At 31.1% G+C, this 16,507-nt stretch overlaps 1 protein-coding gene across 1 annotated transcript; it reads left to right on the top strand.

Annotated features, from left to right (window-relative positions):
- The first annotated feature begins 9,017 nt into the window (after positions 1–9,017).
- Positions 9,018–10,875, top strand: LOC102585095 (protein ASPARTIC PROTEASE IN GUARD CELL 2-like). Its single transcript, XM_006339658.2, has one exon. It carries the CDS (start codon positions 9,145–9,147, stop codon positions 10,585–10,587), a length of 1,443 nt encoding a protein of 480 aa, XP_006339720.1. The 5' UTR covers positions 9,018–9,144; the 3' UTR covers positions 10,588–10,875.
- Positions 10,876–16,507: the final 5,632 nt, after the last annotated feature.

Genomic DNA, 16,507 nt, shown 5'->3' with positions numbered 1-16,507 from the left:
TTTTTTTTTTATGTGCCGTTTTTGTTTTTTAAAGAAAAAAAGTTACACTTTTGGCTCCGGACTCAACAAAAAGGTGCCATTGCCCATTAGTGTCCATATAAAAACATTATCTCGCTTGAAAAATCGGAGGAAGCCACATATTTTCTTGAAGAATCGGAGGAGCTCATATTTGGATTTGCCGCCTAATCCCCTAGAACTAGGGTAGAAATTTTTGGGCTATGTAATTTTTTTTTAGTAGGTAATCTGGGTTGTCTAATTTTTCTTTTAAAAATGTTAATAATGAAAAAGGAATAATGTGACATGGCATCCTATTAGGAGAGATATAATATTTTTTTTGTGTAAGTATATTTTAAGGAAAAGAGGTAAAGTTTGGTGATATTGTGGTCCTAAAACAAACATAAGTGATATTCCAAGGTAATTTCTCAAACATGGGTGACTATCCAGGGAAATTACTCCATAGATATACTGAGGAGTGCTCGTTGAAGGCCATCCAACACTAGGTGGTTTAACGTAAAGATTATTGCATTATATATATAAACGTGTTTTAAACTTTGTAATTAATTAGCTGATATCTATGATTAATATAAAATTAAATAAATAGATAGACTATTGACAATATCATGAATAAAAGAAATTGGAGGAAGTAGCTTGAATAAGAGAAATTGGACTTTGATTCTTGCACGTGCAAGATGAATTTGAATGAATATATAGTCGTTTAGAAGATGACATTTCATATTCTTCCGTCTATTTTTATTTGTCCATTTTAAAAATCAAGATATAATTTATCGTTTACTCCTAATTTATTTTCATTAGACTATTTATTATAATCATTTCTTAAATATTGAATTTATTAAATTTAAACAATGATATAATAAAATTATCTTTATTTATTGTTCCTTATTGGTTTGACAAGTAAAAAATGGACGGATGAAGTAGTAAAGACATATGTCCCAAAGTACTTATTAATTTATAAAATCAATATAGAATTAATTATTTTTTCCTATTTTGCTCTTAATTTTTTTTAAAGTACAAATATTGCAAAGTTCCAAAAAATATTCGTCTAATTTTAATTTTGGTATGATCATATTAATAAAATATATTAAAATCGACTAAATTAGTATAAAATTATAAATACCTTCATTATTTATGATTTCTCAAGAAATATATGTATAAAAAATATATATATATGAGACGGAAAGAATATTTTTAGTGAGAATAGAAATTATGGGCAAGGTTCGTGTGTTAAAATTTATAGTTCATTTGACCTAATCTTAATTAATTAACATATATTTTACTTCATTAGATCACATAATAATGGAAATTGCATTAGTTTGGTGTAGTGATGGCAAATGGCGGATTGGGTCAAATTTAGGCAGGTTGAAAATTGGTCAACATAAGATGGGTAATAATTCAACCCGTCCATATTTGATAGTATAAATTATACAAAACACATAGTATAATAAACAAATTACTTCCTATCCCTACTCTTTCATAAATTACAAAATTCCCTTTATTTTATTGTCTTGCGGATACTTTATTATGCGAGCAAATACTTTAATTTAGAAGCTGTAATTATCAGTTCAGTGCGTTAAAAAAAGGATTTTATCAATTTACTGCGTTAAATAAGGAATTTAAAACAGAAATAAAATTGACTGACACAATTCACACATACGTTTCTTTCATCTACAAATCAGTCATTCATAAAAACGATTACTGAACTAAAATTTCAAATTTTGAAATTCTCTCTTCCTGTTTTTCGAAAAGCTCTGGAAGGTTGATTCAAAAAAAATTCCAGCGTATTTTTTGGTGAAGATTTGTAATGAATATTTCGATCTTGTTAAGGCATTCATGAATATGGGAAAGTGATGTTAGATACGAGCGATACAGAAGTGATGGCATAGTGATTGGAGAAAATATTTCGTTCGTTAATCTTAATTCAACAATTGCAGCAGAATTGAATGTTGATGAATAAAAAAAATATGGAGATCAGATATGTCGTAGAAGGTAATTCATCTCCATTGTGTATTCGAAATGATATGGGGGAAATTGTACATAGAAGTGAAGAAACATGAGGTAGGATTCGGTATGTATCCATTATGCATTGATTCATCGGATATAAGTGATGAAGAGATACAAAATTTTGATGCAACAACAAGTGCAATTGTGTGTGTTGAAGGTGGAGAAAGGGACGCAAAGGCTCTAAGCATTGTTGAGTCGAAAATTTGTGATTCCTATTATATACCAGAAATGGAGGTGAAAAATTATATATCAGATACAAATGTTTTTAATGTGGAAGTGAAGCAATTGTACAATGATAAGACAACGCTAATGGTTGTAATGGCAAAATACAAAATAAAACGTAGCTTCAATTTTAGAGTTAAAAGATCTGATAACAAAATGTATGTGATACTTCAATCTTATAACATTCTTTATTTTTTTAGAATTTATTTGCTATTATGTTGATCATGATACACAAATAACATGTGTTGCGTGCAATTGTAAGTGTTAGGTATCATGTTCATTTTGAGTTACTTTTGGTTGTTAATGTATTAATTAAGAAAGATAGGTGTGCGTATTGTGTTCATTGGATACAATAAAGTATCATGTGCATTTTGAGAGATGTACACCCCTACAACTCTGATTACTATAAACATGATGCATTAATAAACACATATGTAGTTCCAATAGAATCAATGTCAGACAAAAGTGATTGGACATCCCCGAAATGTGTTTTGGAAGAAGTCGTCTTGCTACCAAGATACAAAAAAATGCCTGGAAGGCCAAGAAAAAAGAGGAAGAAAAATCTAGATAAAGAATTACCACAAACACGAACTGTTGTGGACAAGAAGGTCACAATAGAAGAACATGTACTTTCTTCCCGAAAGATTCTTGATGCTAGCTTTTTAGAAGTACTTTTATGCTTCATGTCTAATAATTCTCAAATTTGATACTTTATGAAGTACTTTTAGGTTACTATTTTATGATGCAATAAATGAAAAATGTTATGTTTTCAATTCTGACTACAATTTTTGATTGTTAATTTCTGATAAAGTTAGTTTGGTATACATTGTTGTGTGTCTGATACTTAATTGTTTGTAAATTTTGTATGAGATAGAATAATAGTATCAATAGTTGTGATGTCTGCCAAAGTTAAAAGAGACACATGCATGTAAAAAAGGTATCATTTGAAGCAATGATATATCATTTACATATTATCTTCTTCTAAATTTTGTATCTACTAATAATAGAGTATTGGATATTATATTTTTTACCAATATGTTATATCATATACATACAATTTTGATATTTATGGACGCAATTGTGTTTCATGTACATAATAATTTTTTGAAAATTTAATATCAGCTTAAAAAAAGTTAGAGTAATTTTGGTATCAATTTTGTGTATTTGATACTTAATATATTTGTAACTTTGGCATGAACTAATAAAATCGTATCAATTTGAGATGTTTGAAGCACCTAAGTATCATATACATAATATTATGTATATGATAATAATTTAGTATCATCTGTTGTGATTTGTACCAATCTTATGAGATTTAATTTGTACCACGTTGTGTGAAGAATAATTGTTATTTGTGAAAACAATTTTGTATCTTATACTTAATAATTTTGTGAAAATTTTGTATCAGTTTCACTGTAGTAGAAGTTGTAGTGATATGTATAATACTTATAATATACAAAAATTAATAAGGTATTAAAATGTATTGAAAACGAATTTAAAATCGACATAAAAACACGTCAAATTTAGAAGTATGAATTACTTAGAAATATAATGTTGACCTGGGGAGGAATACTCCAAAACACTTAATGTATCTTTAAAACAACAAAACTTCATATCTTGACTGTAAGTCAGTAAATAAACTACTATTCTACATTAATCAGTTCATCATCTACCAAAGGAATGAAGATACCCATTAGCCTTGTAGGATCATCATTCTCGCTATGTATCCCGCCTTGGCCTTGTCGGTACCATATTTCCATAACAGTGTTGCATATCTTGAGTGAAGATAGTCACTTCGAAAAGGGATCGATGAGACCTTCATTTAGTTGCTCTGAAATTCAGCAAAAGCAGCTACATATGTTCCGCAGTCACTGCAAATAGAAAGAACATACATTATAAATTGAATGACATGTGTAAGTAAAGTTGGGTGGATACAATACTGATAGGCTATCGCTCTATTGTTGCATAATGTCTCGAGCAAATTCCACCTCAAACGGGTGTTGTGGACCCAACAATTCACCAGATTTGTTGTCTTTATATGCATTCAATGCTACCCAATTAATTCTGTCTGTTTTATTCTGTTTAAGTATCATTCATGTGAATATCTATGAATATGATATATTGTACAACAAATAACCTACACATCATACTGTGAATTGAACACCTATATTAGATACAGTTCTCAACACAAAATTTTGATAAAAAATAGTCTTTCATTTACAAATGAGTAAGTTATACTCAATACCAATATTTGATAAAACAATCAGTGTTTCTGGGTAACAACTCCAGATTTCAATATATACAATAAAACTTTATTTTTCAACAATGTCTAAATTAAAAGCAAAAGAAATGCATACCATGGGTAGTGTTGGTCGAGAAATGGGAGGGGTAACCTTTCTATCCCTTTTCTTTGGAGTTTTTGCATCCTTTGCTTTAGATGATGCCTCCACTTCCTTTTTCGATCTTCTCTTTGTAGAACTTTGATTTGCCATTAATGCCAGATCATGCAAACTTTTAGAACTCTGTTCAGTCCAGTTGGGATCTTCTGAATAAATTTTTTTATCATTGTTAGGTGTTATTATTTGAGAAATCCCAATATTAAAAGACGGATGATCCATTTTGACAACTAATCCAAAATCGATTGAAACACAAAAATTAATTTTGAAAGAATCATGAAGAAAATGAAAATACCTATTTTGAACTTTGGAGGCGGTTGAATAGAGATAGAATCGTTTGAAAATCAAATTGCTTTGAATTCGGTAACTGATTTGGTAGTGGGGAAAGATTAGAGGCGAGATTTTGGGGATGAGAAAGGTGGGTTTGGGTTCTTTCACAATAAAGTATCCGGAATAGAGGGTTTGGGGAAAAATAGGAATTTTTGTATTTTTATGAAAGAGTAGGGATTAAACGAGAATATGTAAACATATGTAGTGTAGTTTAGGAATTTATCCTATTTGATATGGGTAAAAATGGATTGGGTAACAAATGGATTGGGTTAAGTACTAGTTTACACATATTTTACTCATATTTTCATGAGTAAATAGTTCTTTACTTAAGAATTCAACATGGAGAAAATATTTTAGTCTTTTTTTAGATGAAATATGTTGAAAATGCTTCATTTAGTTTTATTGTATCATAAAAGTAAAAAAAAAATCCTATAAACTTTTCAATATAAAAATAAATTTATGTTTTCCTAGAAAAATGTTTTCCTGGAAAACAAGTAGATTTTTGACTTATTTTTTCATGTTTGGTTGGTGAGGAGAAAATATTTTTCGGAAAAGATTTGTAGTATTTGGTTTATGAATGAATTTTTTTTTTGAGAAATATCTTTTATTTTTACTAGAGTAGAAAATAATTTGTGAAATTGAAAATGTTTTTTAAAAACAAACTTAATTTTTTTTTTTGGGATTGGGGAGGGGTTGATAGGGGGGATGGTGGGGGTAGGGGTGAAAATAAATAAATTTGAAGTTGAAAATATTTTTTAAAAACAAACTTAAATTTTTTTTTATGGGTGGGGGCTGGTAGATGGTGGTTCGATGGTAGGGATGAAAAAATGAAATTTGAAGTTGAAAATATTTTTTTAAAAACAAACTTAAAAATATTTTTTTGGGGAGTGGGGGGTTGAGGGTAGGGGTGAAAAAACTGAAATTTTGAAGTTCAAAATATTTTTTAAAAATAAACTTAAAATTATTATTTTTTTGGAGGGGGGGGTCGAGGGTAGGGGTGAAAATGTTTTCCTTCATAGCAAACACACCATAAAACATGCTTAAATGCACTTTAAGCAATGTCAATACTAGTACATGATTTGCCTATTTTACACTATTATTTATTATCCAATATAAAATTAAACAAATAAACAAAATAGGAAAAATTACAGAAATCCCACCTTTTAGTTTACTTATTACCATTATCCCCTATAAATTTTACAAATTTCCAAAATCCCTCATTTTCGCGCATCAAATTAGTGTATCTCGCGCATCAGATTAATGTATCAACGCTTATATTATTGTATCTCGAGCATCAGATTAGTGTATCATTTAATGTATCTCGCGCATCAGATTAATATATCAGCGCTTATATTATTGTATCTCGCGCATCAGATTAGTGTATCATGTATAAAATGTACATCAAATTAGTGTATCATGTATAAAATTTAATGTGTCTTACTTAACGATTAATGTATCTCACGCATCAGATTAATGTATCAACGCTTATATTATTGTATCAGTTTGAGAGATTTCTGTAATTATAAACTTTTAAGGGATAAGTTGTAATTTTGCCTTAAAAGTATGTGATTTTTGTAATTTCCCCAAAAATATATAATTAGAATTAACAACAGAAATGTACATTTAACATAGATATTTTTGGAGGGCCAAAGACTTCACATTTTTAATTATAGAGAAAAATAATTAGTTTTATAGAATAACATAAAAAGGAAGAGAAGTTACAATATATTTGGTAATATCATGAATTTTGAGTGAATAAATGTTAGAAGCTTAACTCATTTGGCTAATCCATATTTTACCCATGTAAAAAGTCACTCACCCAATCCATTAAATATGGGCGGGTTGAAAGGGTTACCAAAATATGAACTCATTTTGCCGGCACTAATTTGGTGTATACACCGGTGGTGTGGGTAAGTTTTATCCTTAATTGTCCCATTTGGCGAAATCTTAGGAAAATTATTATTGCTGCTCAGGACATAATTGATTGTGCTTAATTGAATGATTAGGTGTGCTAGTAATTCATTCGACCCCATAAATATTTGGAATTTTTTTGAAAAGTGGTGTTTGGTCATATAACTTTGCAAATATATTTGTCAAGTATTCAAGTCCCTAAATATTAGAAAAAACTAGTATTTGAGTTAAGTTCTAAAAAAATATTCATTATTTATCATTTTCAACTATTATTTGTTACTATCTCCTACGAAAAAGTTTCAGTTCTAATTTAAGTGATAAAATTGAGAAAAAAAACAATTTGTGTTTAATGAGTTATAACTTATAATTATAACTGAATCAATGACAAGTTTGAGTATGCGATTGATGTATTGTCTTTCTTATATTATTATTTTGTTATTGTTGATTGTTATCAATTATATTATAAGGTTATTTTTTAACAAAAAAATTTCATTATAAAATAATTTTAAATTTATGAGTGTTTTTAATAATTTTTAGAATTTATGGATATAAATCATATTCTTTGAAAATTTTGAGGCCAAACACATGATAAAACTTCATTAATAACTGAACTCAAATGTGATTTACCAAAAATATTTTAGAATTTGGGTCCAAACGCTAACTAACAACTTCGTGAGGAGGATAAATTTTTGAGGTCACTTATAATTTAAAAGATAAATAAAAATTGTATCTTTTTTTTTTTTTAAAAAAATAAGATATCTTGTTTATGGCAGGCACATGTGTCACCGTGTCAGTACTGGACTACTGGTAGCCTGTAGGATATTGTGACTCCTAAATTGGTACTACTTTGTTACTCCTAATCTTCTTAAGAGTACCAAATTATTATTCATTGGTAGACATAAGCGATAAGAACATGATTCTTTCTAATCTCCCAAGCCTCTCGTCCACCGATCAGATAGTGCTCAATTATATACTCATAATCTATTAGTACTTTTGGATTAAAAAAAAAAATTTAAAAATCTATTAGTACTGCTAATGTTCCGCTTTAACTAAGGGTGTGTAAAAATCGAACCTAAAAAAATATTATGGGGTCATTATTATTGGATTATTGGGTTTTTAACGGGTTTTTTTTTAGTGATTTTATAAAAAAAGATGTTGGGTTATCAGTTTTTAGTATAAGTTATTAGGTAAATCGATAACCCATTAAGATGATAGTAAGTTAATACTATTGCCTTCAAAAATATTAAATATTAATAATTTAACATAACTAGACATTATATAAGTACTCTACACTATGATCTATACACTTCCCATGTCATAGTAGTTCTACTTCACATAAGAAATACCCATATTATGTTTTTGTTGTAAGAAGTCGTTGTAGCCTTCGTACTACATCTACTTTTAGTAATGCAATTTCTCATTATATTTCTTGTTTCACTATATTAAAGCATTTACAGCTAATTTGCTTGTCTCATTGTATCGTGCCAAATTGTTAGAGAAGTGAGAAGTTATATATTTATTTTATGAGCATTTTCTTATTGGTAAACCAAAAACCGAACCATTAATGACCAAAAACCGATAAACCAAAAACTGATGAAGAATATCTTATTGGTTTGTTATTGGCTTGGCGTATTTAAAAACCAAAAATCAATAAATCGAATCGAACAGACCGCTTTAAGTTACTTACTTTCTATATTTAGTAATGATATAATTTTAAAATATTTATTTTATCATTAATGAAATAATTTCTAATCATACATATATTTATAACTTATTTTTTAAAACAATGAAATTCAAAAATCTGTATTTCTTTTTATATTTTATGTCAAATCAAACTAAATTGAAACCAATAAAAATACTAATTTTATGATGTTAAATATATCATAAAAAAAGTTAAAAAGAATAAGAAAAATTAAACGAATAAAAAAAAAATTAAAATGGAGGAGTACAAATAAAGAGGACGTGTTAATTAAGTAGAAGAGGAAGACAGATGCACTTTACAGGAAGAAAGATGCATATCTTTAGACTTTAGCTTAAGATATTTTTATTACTTTCTTTCTCGTTAAAATAAATAAATATTCAAAGTATAACTCCAAACAACAAACAACCTTTTTTTTTTCTTTTTTCTTTTTCGTACATCACCGCTACGTACAGTTGACACCCACGAGATAGCAAATATCCACCGTCTCTGTCACCATTATTTATACTCCCAATGCCACCCCCTCCTTTCCCACTCTCACTTCCCCTGTTTTTCTGTTAACAAAAAATGGAAGGAAAAACCATTTCCCTTTCCTTCCTTTTCCTTTCTCTCTTTGCCATTTATGTCTCTTCCACTTCCCTTCAATACCAAACATTACTCTTACATTCCCTCCCACTAACTCAACTTCAATCCCTAGATTTCGATGCTCAACTACTTTCCGGCGATGGCTCCGACCTGGATCCGGATAATACTCTCTCTCTACAGTTGCATCATGTAGACTTAGTATCTCCTTCATCCTTCAATGCTACACCACATGCTCTGTTTAAGCTCCGTCTTCAACGTGACGCCTATAGAGCTAAGGCAATTTCTGACCTCGCCGCTGCTAACGCCACCGTTGGCCGCCGCGCAGGAAAGCCCCATGCTGGTGGTAGGGATTTCTCTAGTTCTGTTGTTTCTGGACTGTCTCAGGGGAGTGGAGAGTACTTCACGCGAATCGGTGTTGGTACTCCGCCTAAGTATGTTTATATGGTGTTGGATACGGGAAGTGACGTCGTTTGGATCCAGTGTTCGCCTTGTAAGAAATGCTACACTCAATCCGACCCGGTTTTTGACCCGAGCAAATCGTCTTCCTTCCTTGGTGTTGCATGTGGGTCGCCTTTGTGTCGCCGGTTGGATTCTGCTAGCTGTAACCGTAAAAAGTGTCTTTATCAGGTTTCTTACGGAGACGGTTCTTTCACCGTCGGTGATTTTTCAACTGAAACGTTAACTTTCAGGGGGACACGTGTCAACAACATGGCCCTTGGATGCGGCCACGATAACGAAGGTTTATTCGTTGGAGCCGCCGGTTTACTAGGTCTCGGCCGGGGAAGACTATCATTCCCGACTCAAGCTGGTCGGAGGTTCGGCCGGAAATTCTCCTACTGCCTTGTCGACCGGTCGGCTTCCTCTAGACCATCCTATCTAGTCTTCGGCGAATCAGCGGTTTCTAGAACCGCCGTGTTTACCCCACTGGTCAATAACCCAAAACTAGACACGTTTTACTACGTGGAGCTCACCGGAATCAGCGTCGGCGGCGCTAGGGTTCCTGCCATCAGACCGTCGCTTTTCAAGCTAGACGCCGCCGGTGATGGTGGTGTCATAGTAGATTCAGGAACTTCAGTGACTCGATTGACCCGACCCGCTTACGTAGCACTAAGGGACTCTTTCAGAATGGGTGCTAGAGATCTGAAGAGAGCACCAGATTTCTCATTGTTCGATACGTGCTTCGATCTGTCAGGGAAAACGGAAGTGAAGGTGCCGACTGTGGTTATGCATTTCCGTGGAGCTGACGTGTCATTGCCGGCGTCGAATTACTTGATTCCGGTGGACAGTGATGGGACATTCTGCTTTGCATTTGCAGGTACAATGAGTGGATTGTCGATTATCGGAAACATTCAACAGCAAGGTTTCAGGGTAGTGTTTGATCTTGCTGGTTCTCGTTTAGGCTTTGCTCCTCGTGGCTGTGCTTAAATTTACTACCCATCAAAAAATTGCTTCCAAATTCCCCAGTTTATTATGTTTGATGATTTCTTTGGATTAGGAGAAGATGATTAGTTGTTTGTGTGTTTGTATTATGTGCTAAATTAATGTTGTAATACAGGGTAAGAGAAGAAGCAAATTACAAGTATGTAGTGAGAATTAGTGTAGATTTGTGAGTAGTAATTTGTAACTCAAAACACTCTGCTTTCTATAAGTTGATAGTAGCTGCAAAATGTGCGGCGCTTCTTGAACTTATATATTTTTAATTTGTTTTCTTTATGTTTTGATTTCCTTGGAATTTCTGCAACGACAATTTAGATGATTTCGTCCAATGTCAGTTAGTATATTTTTATGAAAACACTTCAATACAGAAACTTCAAATAGGTAAAGAATTGCAGTAACATGAAAAATAACTTCAAAATTTATGGCCTAATGTAATCGTATGCTATTTTGTGGACTAAATTTGAGAGTAGGAGTGACATTTTACGCTACAATTGGTGAGCTACTCTGGTTGCGCAGTTAATGGCTACATTGATAGTGTGCCATTATGCAAAGTCGTACAGAAACAGGACAACTCAAATAATTGTTTGGCAAATAGAAATACTAGTAGAACTTTTTTTTTTTCCTCACTAAATCACAATACCGTGTGTAATTGAGATTTAATGTTCCAATTTATTTGCGTTACCTGCTTTTATTTCATTTTATATTCTATCACTCCTATTATTTTTTTATACTATCTCCCCACCGAGTACAATGAAAGGCGAATGTAGCAATTTTTCACATGACCTGAAATCTGAATTCAAAATTTCTATAATGAAAGTGACTCATGAGATTTAATGGTTTTCAGCTGGAAGGGATGTTGACAAATTTTATTATGTCTGTTTTGTTGATAAAATAAACCAGTCCCACTGGGTACTATACTGCAATTAAATGGTGTACAGTTAAAACTTAAAAATCTCTGGATCTCCAATTCTTAACGTTATACTAGTAGATTCGAATTAAATTAAGTTAGCTATAAGAGCCTTTTTTTTTTTCTTTTTTTTCTTGTTATAGAATACTTTGATATTAAGGGTTGAACTTACAGTTGGTTACCATTTACTTATAGTTAATGATTTGTGAGAGCAATTATGCAGATGTCAATCTTTCCAAGTTCCGAGCAAATTGCGGTACCCGTGCATTGCGGTGGAACAATGTTCTTCCTCTTGGGCCATTCTAAACAATTACACAATATTAAAAGTAGGTGCACATATTTTCACTTAGATTTTATAATAAATTGTCAATGTTTATTATTTTTAATACTAATAATTATTACTAAGAACAAATTGGAAAGAATGTATATAAGCATATCTTAATTTTTTAGAAATAATAATTATTTTAGTAAAAATGACCCGGAGAGAGCATATTTCTCCATCTCAAATATTTTTACTTGTTTTTTATTTTTATTTTTTTACCCATCATCCTTAGGAGCTTCCACCCCTTTTGCTCTCTTGGTGACTCGAACTCGCAAGCTTCGGGTTGAAAGTGAGGGGTGTTTATCATCAATTTTATTTTAGGGAAAAAGGACAAACATGCCCTCGAATTATCGTAAATGGTATGTCAATACACTCCGTTATACTTTAAAGTTGTATTTACCCTTATCGTCAATATTTTAGGTTGTGTATACCCTTGAGACTAACGGCTGGACACGTGGCTACATCTCAATAATTTACCTAATATTTATTATTTTTTTATCCGAAATTAAAAAAAAAACCACCCATCCTCCCTAACCCATCCATAACCCGAATTAAAACCCATCTTTCATAACAATTCCCTTCAAACAATGCTAATTGTTCATCTTCTTCTCTTCTATAATTCTCAAAAAATTGTTGCACAAATAAAAAATTTCACTAACACTAGCCATTTTTTTGTGTTTTAGAGTTCATGGATGATTGTGCACAAAACCATCAAGTTAATTTTGTGATTGGCCACCGCCGCAGTCGCCGCCTTCTTCTCCGAAGTTCACACACAAACATTTGAATCATTAGAAATGTGATTCGTTGCGTTTCTCTTGATGAAATGCAGTGATTTTTTGTGGGTTGTGTCCGCCTTGGAGAGGCGCCCAGCTTGGCATTGACCTTGCTCCGTTAAAAGCGCCGGGAAACTGTCGTCGACGACCAATAGTGGTCTGCCGAAGTTCAAGCCGTTTGAATAAACCGAAATTTCTTGATATAGAAGATAATAGGGTGGGAAATCCAGGGGTATTTCTTAATTTAAGTTAGGATTGGAGTTTCCAGACATGTGAGTAGTGCAAAGCATTTGAAAAATACTGCCAAATGAGTAAAACCTTGTGCATAGCTCATTTCCTTCTCGACCTTAGCCTGCATTTCGCGAAGAGCACTTGCTTCATATTCTCTAACTCCTTAGCATTAGGGTCATCCTCAGATTGATTGTCCTGGTGCTCCATCTCCCCTCTCTCTCTAACTGTATTATAACACAAGTGTTCCCTCGCGGCGGAGTAGGGCCAGAGATGGCGGGCTATTCAAATTATTTCAAAAAAGATTTCGGGTGGGTTTAAAATAGAAATGAGGCGTCTTTTTTTAATTTTGGGTAAAAATAAATAAAAATTGGGTTAGTCGTTGAGATGAAGCCACGTGTTCAGCCGTTAGTCGCAAGGGTATACACAATCCAAAATATTGACGGTAAGGATATATGCAACCTTAAAGTATAACGAAGGGTATTGACATATCATTTATGATAGTTTAGGATCATATTTGTCTTTTTTCCCTTTCTATTATCTTATTGCTCATATCCATATTTACGTTACTGCTTTTGGCTCTACATTAATTCAATTCGCCCATGCAAATTGCAAATCCCACCTTTGACAAGTAAAATACTCTTATTTAAGGCGATTTTATTAGTATCAAAATTCGAATCACATACTCTTCTAATTAGAATTGAAAATATACTTTTCATTTCGTTTATACCATAATCTCTACTAGCTAATTATATATATTAAAATATAGGGGCGGATTTAGGTGCCGAAGAGTGTTCACCGAATATCCTCGCTAAAGAATTACACTATTATCTAAGATAATATTTTTACTTTTAATGTACGTATGTATTTTGAATCACTTGAATACAAGAGTTTAGAGGTTGATTTAGTAGTTTAGGCAGAGTTACTATATTTTTATTTTCTAAATTAGATGGTAGATATATAATTAATCATGTCACTGTATAGTATTGGGATAGATCATAGATGTGTGAATATTCTGGATCTGCATGTACATGATACATTTTTTCCTTCTTCCAAGAAATAAGTTTATTCATATAAAATTTTCTCTCAATCAATTAATTAATTCAAGTATTTTGTTTCTCATATGATAATAAATTTAGTGTAATTATATAGTCTATATATAATACACATATATACATATAACATATATAATGTATGACATTATTCATGCATCTAGAAGACCGTTCTATATATAATAATACTACCAAAAAGCAAAGTGTAATCTACATACTTACACTTATATAGACTAAATTATTGGTTTTAGAATGTGAAAAGTGTTGCATGTTGCATGTTCCATGTTCCCATTGAAAACAATAACGTTTTTAAAGTAAATCAACAAGTGTCCAAGGGTAAGGACTTAAGGACAATAATATCCGTAAGTTATGGTACACTATTTATCGCCTGACAATGAAAATAAAAATCCATCATGTGAAGATAAAATAGAAAAATAAGTAATCATCAATCTCTTACAAAGAGCCCCCCATGTGGGATTTGACAGACCATGTGCCCAAGTGTACAATATTATTGATTTTTTTTTGTCACCAACAATGTAGGTGTCCCAAAAAACATTTATTGCTGGTTTGAGCATTGTAATAAAGACATTCCTAGCTACCTTAAGTACAAATTTACGATAACATGTGGAGGGGTGTGGTGTACATGCTCAAGTGTAAGGGTTTCTCCTTTTCTTTAAGTAAGCGTTTGGATATGTGTTTTATTTCATAATTTCATATCACGATGAGATGAAATTTTAAATTCTTCAAAAATATAATTAGAAGATTTTAAATCATGATTTGAAAATTTTCAAATATAATAATTAACCCACAAATTGGAGAAATTTTCGCCCGTTTTCCTTGTTTCAGACAATTGTTTAGATTTAATAAATGAAACTCATTTTTTTTTATCTTTTAAACAACATGGTAGAAGTCTCTTTGAGCGAATTAAATTTTCCACGAGAAGATATTAGATTATAATCTAAGATTCTGTAGATCTTAGTCGATAATATAATGTTTAGTCTGTACAACACGAGTTATACTACATAATTTACTAAGAATAGGCATAAAATCCAAACGATATTAAAAAACGGGTCATTTGCGTAATTTTTATTATTAGTAAATAGTAACCATGGTTTGATATTGATACTTGAAAAGTTAAAACATAAAATTGACAGAATGATTTGTAGAAATATGATCATTTAGTGGTCAGTATTTATTCATTTTTCCAATTTAAGGAATTTGAGCTAAAATGGTCTTGATATTGAACCACGGAGGAATGAAAAATCATGCTTCAACAAGTTAGGACGAATATGTCATAACTTTAGTATAATATTTATTCTTCTATCATGTTAAATTATTCATAATTTTTTCTAAATTGATTGAACATGTATGCGTTCAATTATTTACAAGTTGTGAGGGGTGTCTCGTAACTTTGACACTAGTATATATACTATCTTTATTTTCATATATTGTTAAATTATTTACAAGTCTTGGCGGATTTGCAAAAAATTGCTTCCGTTAATTTTTTTCACAAAATATAATGCGCTCATCATATATTTAGTACAATTTTCATTCTCATATCTTATTAAATTGTTCTCTTTGACACGGACAAAGTGTATAACTATTTGTATAGTTTTGCGTATACATGTAAATATTTGTTGTGCAAACTTTCACAATTGGTTAGGATATGGACTCAATTGGTTCTAAGGCTAAAGTTTTGGATCTTTACACTACATTGGGCTGTATTGTTTTCGGATCTGAGTTGGGCTTCCCTATTACATTGGGAATTTTACATATATATTTTCTTCATTTAAAAAAAAAATGACATAGTTTGACTTGACACAAAGTTAAATAAAATAAAGAAAACTTTTCAATTTTGTGGTTTTAAATTAAAGTTATGTCAAATGTACCAAAATACTCTTTACATTTGTGGCCTTAAAATATCACGTGAAAAATTGAAATTAAAATATAGCCAAAAAAGGAAAGTGATCATTCCTTTTAAAACAGATTAAAAAGATAAGAAGGTTATTCTTTCTTAAACGGAGGGAGTACATCATATTTACTATTCATAACTCTACTTTATTCTCTCGTCTCTTCTCTCCGGTTGCCTCTCGCCTTTTTTGTTCTAATTTTTTTGTATGTTAGATTTTATTTATGTATTTTGAAAGAGAATATTTTTGACAAACTTTTGTATTTCTGTCATTTTTTGTTTTAATTTTTCACCTCAAAACTTTTTGCAGATCTTTGTTGTATTTTTGTATTTCACTTATATTTTCATAACATGAAGGTGAGATTTCTCGGCAATCACTGTATTTTTACGCTTTGTCTTGATGATATAATGTATTTTTGTTGTTTGTATCACTGTACACATGACTTTTGTTTTTCACCTTTAGTGTACCAAGCAAAATTAAGTAAACGCATATAACCTATCGTGATTGTATCCATCAAAATTGATACTACAAGTGATACAAACTAATAACAATTGATACAATAAAGTGAATGGATACAAATAATACATGAGCGAATGAATATCTAGATTTTTTTCAAAACTTTCATCATAATTAAAAGATAAAAAGTTTCTAATAAGATAATTTACCCATCAATATAATTTAAATAATGAAATAAATAATTACGATATTTTTAACCA

This window comes from Solanum tuberosum, unplaced genomic scaffold (genome assembly GCF_000226075.1).
Source record: "Solanum tuberosum cultivar DM 1-3 516 R44 unplaced genomic scaffold, SolTub_3.0 scf00010, whole genome shotgun sequence".
In the NCBI taxonomy this organism is placed as follows: Eukaryota; Viridiplantae; Streptophyta; class Magnoliopsida; order Solanales; family Solanaceae; genus Solanum; species Solanum tuberosum.
This window is presented reverse-complemented; position numbering and strand designations above follow the sequence as displayed.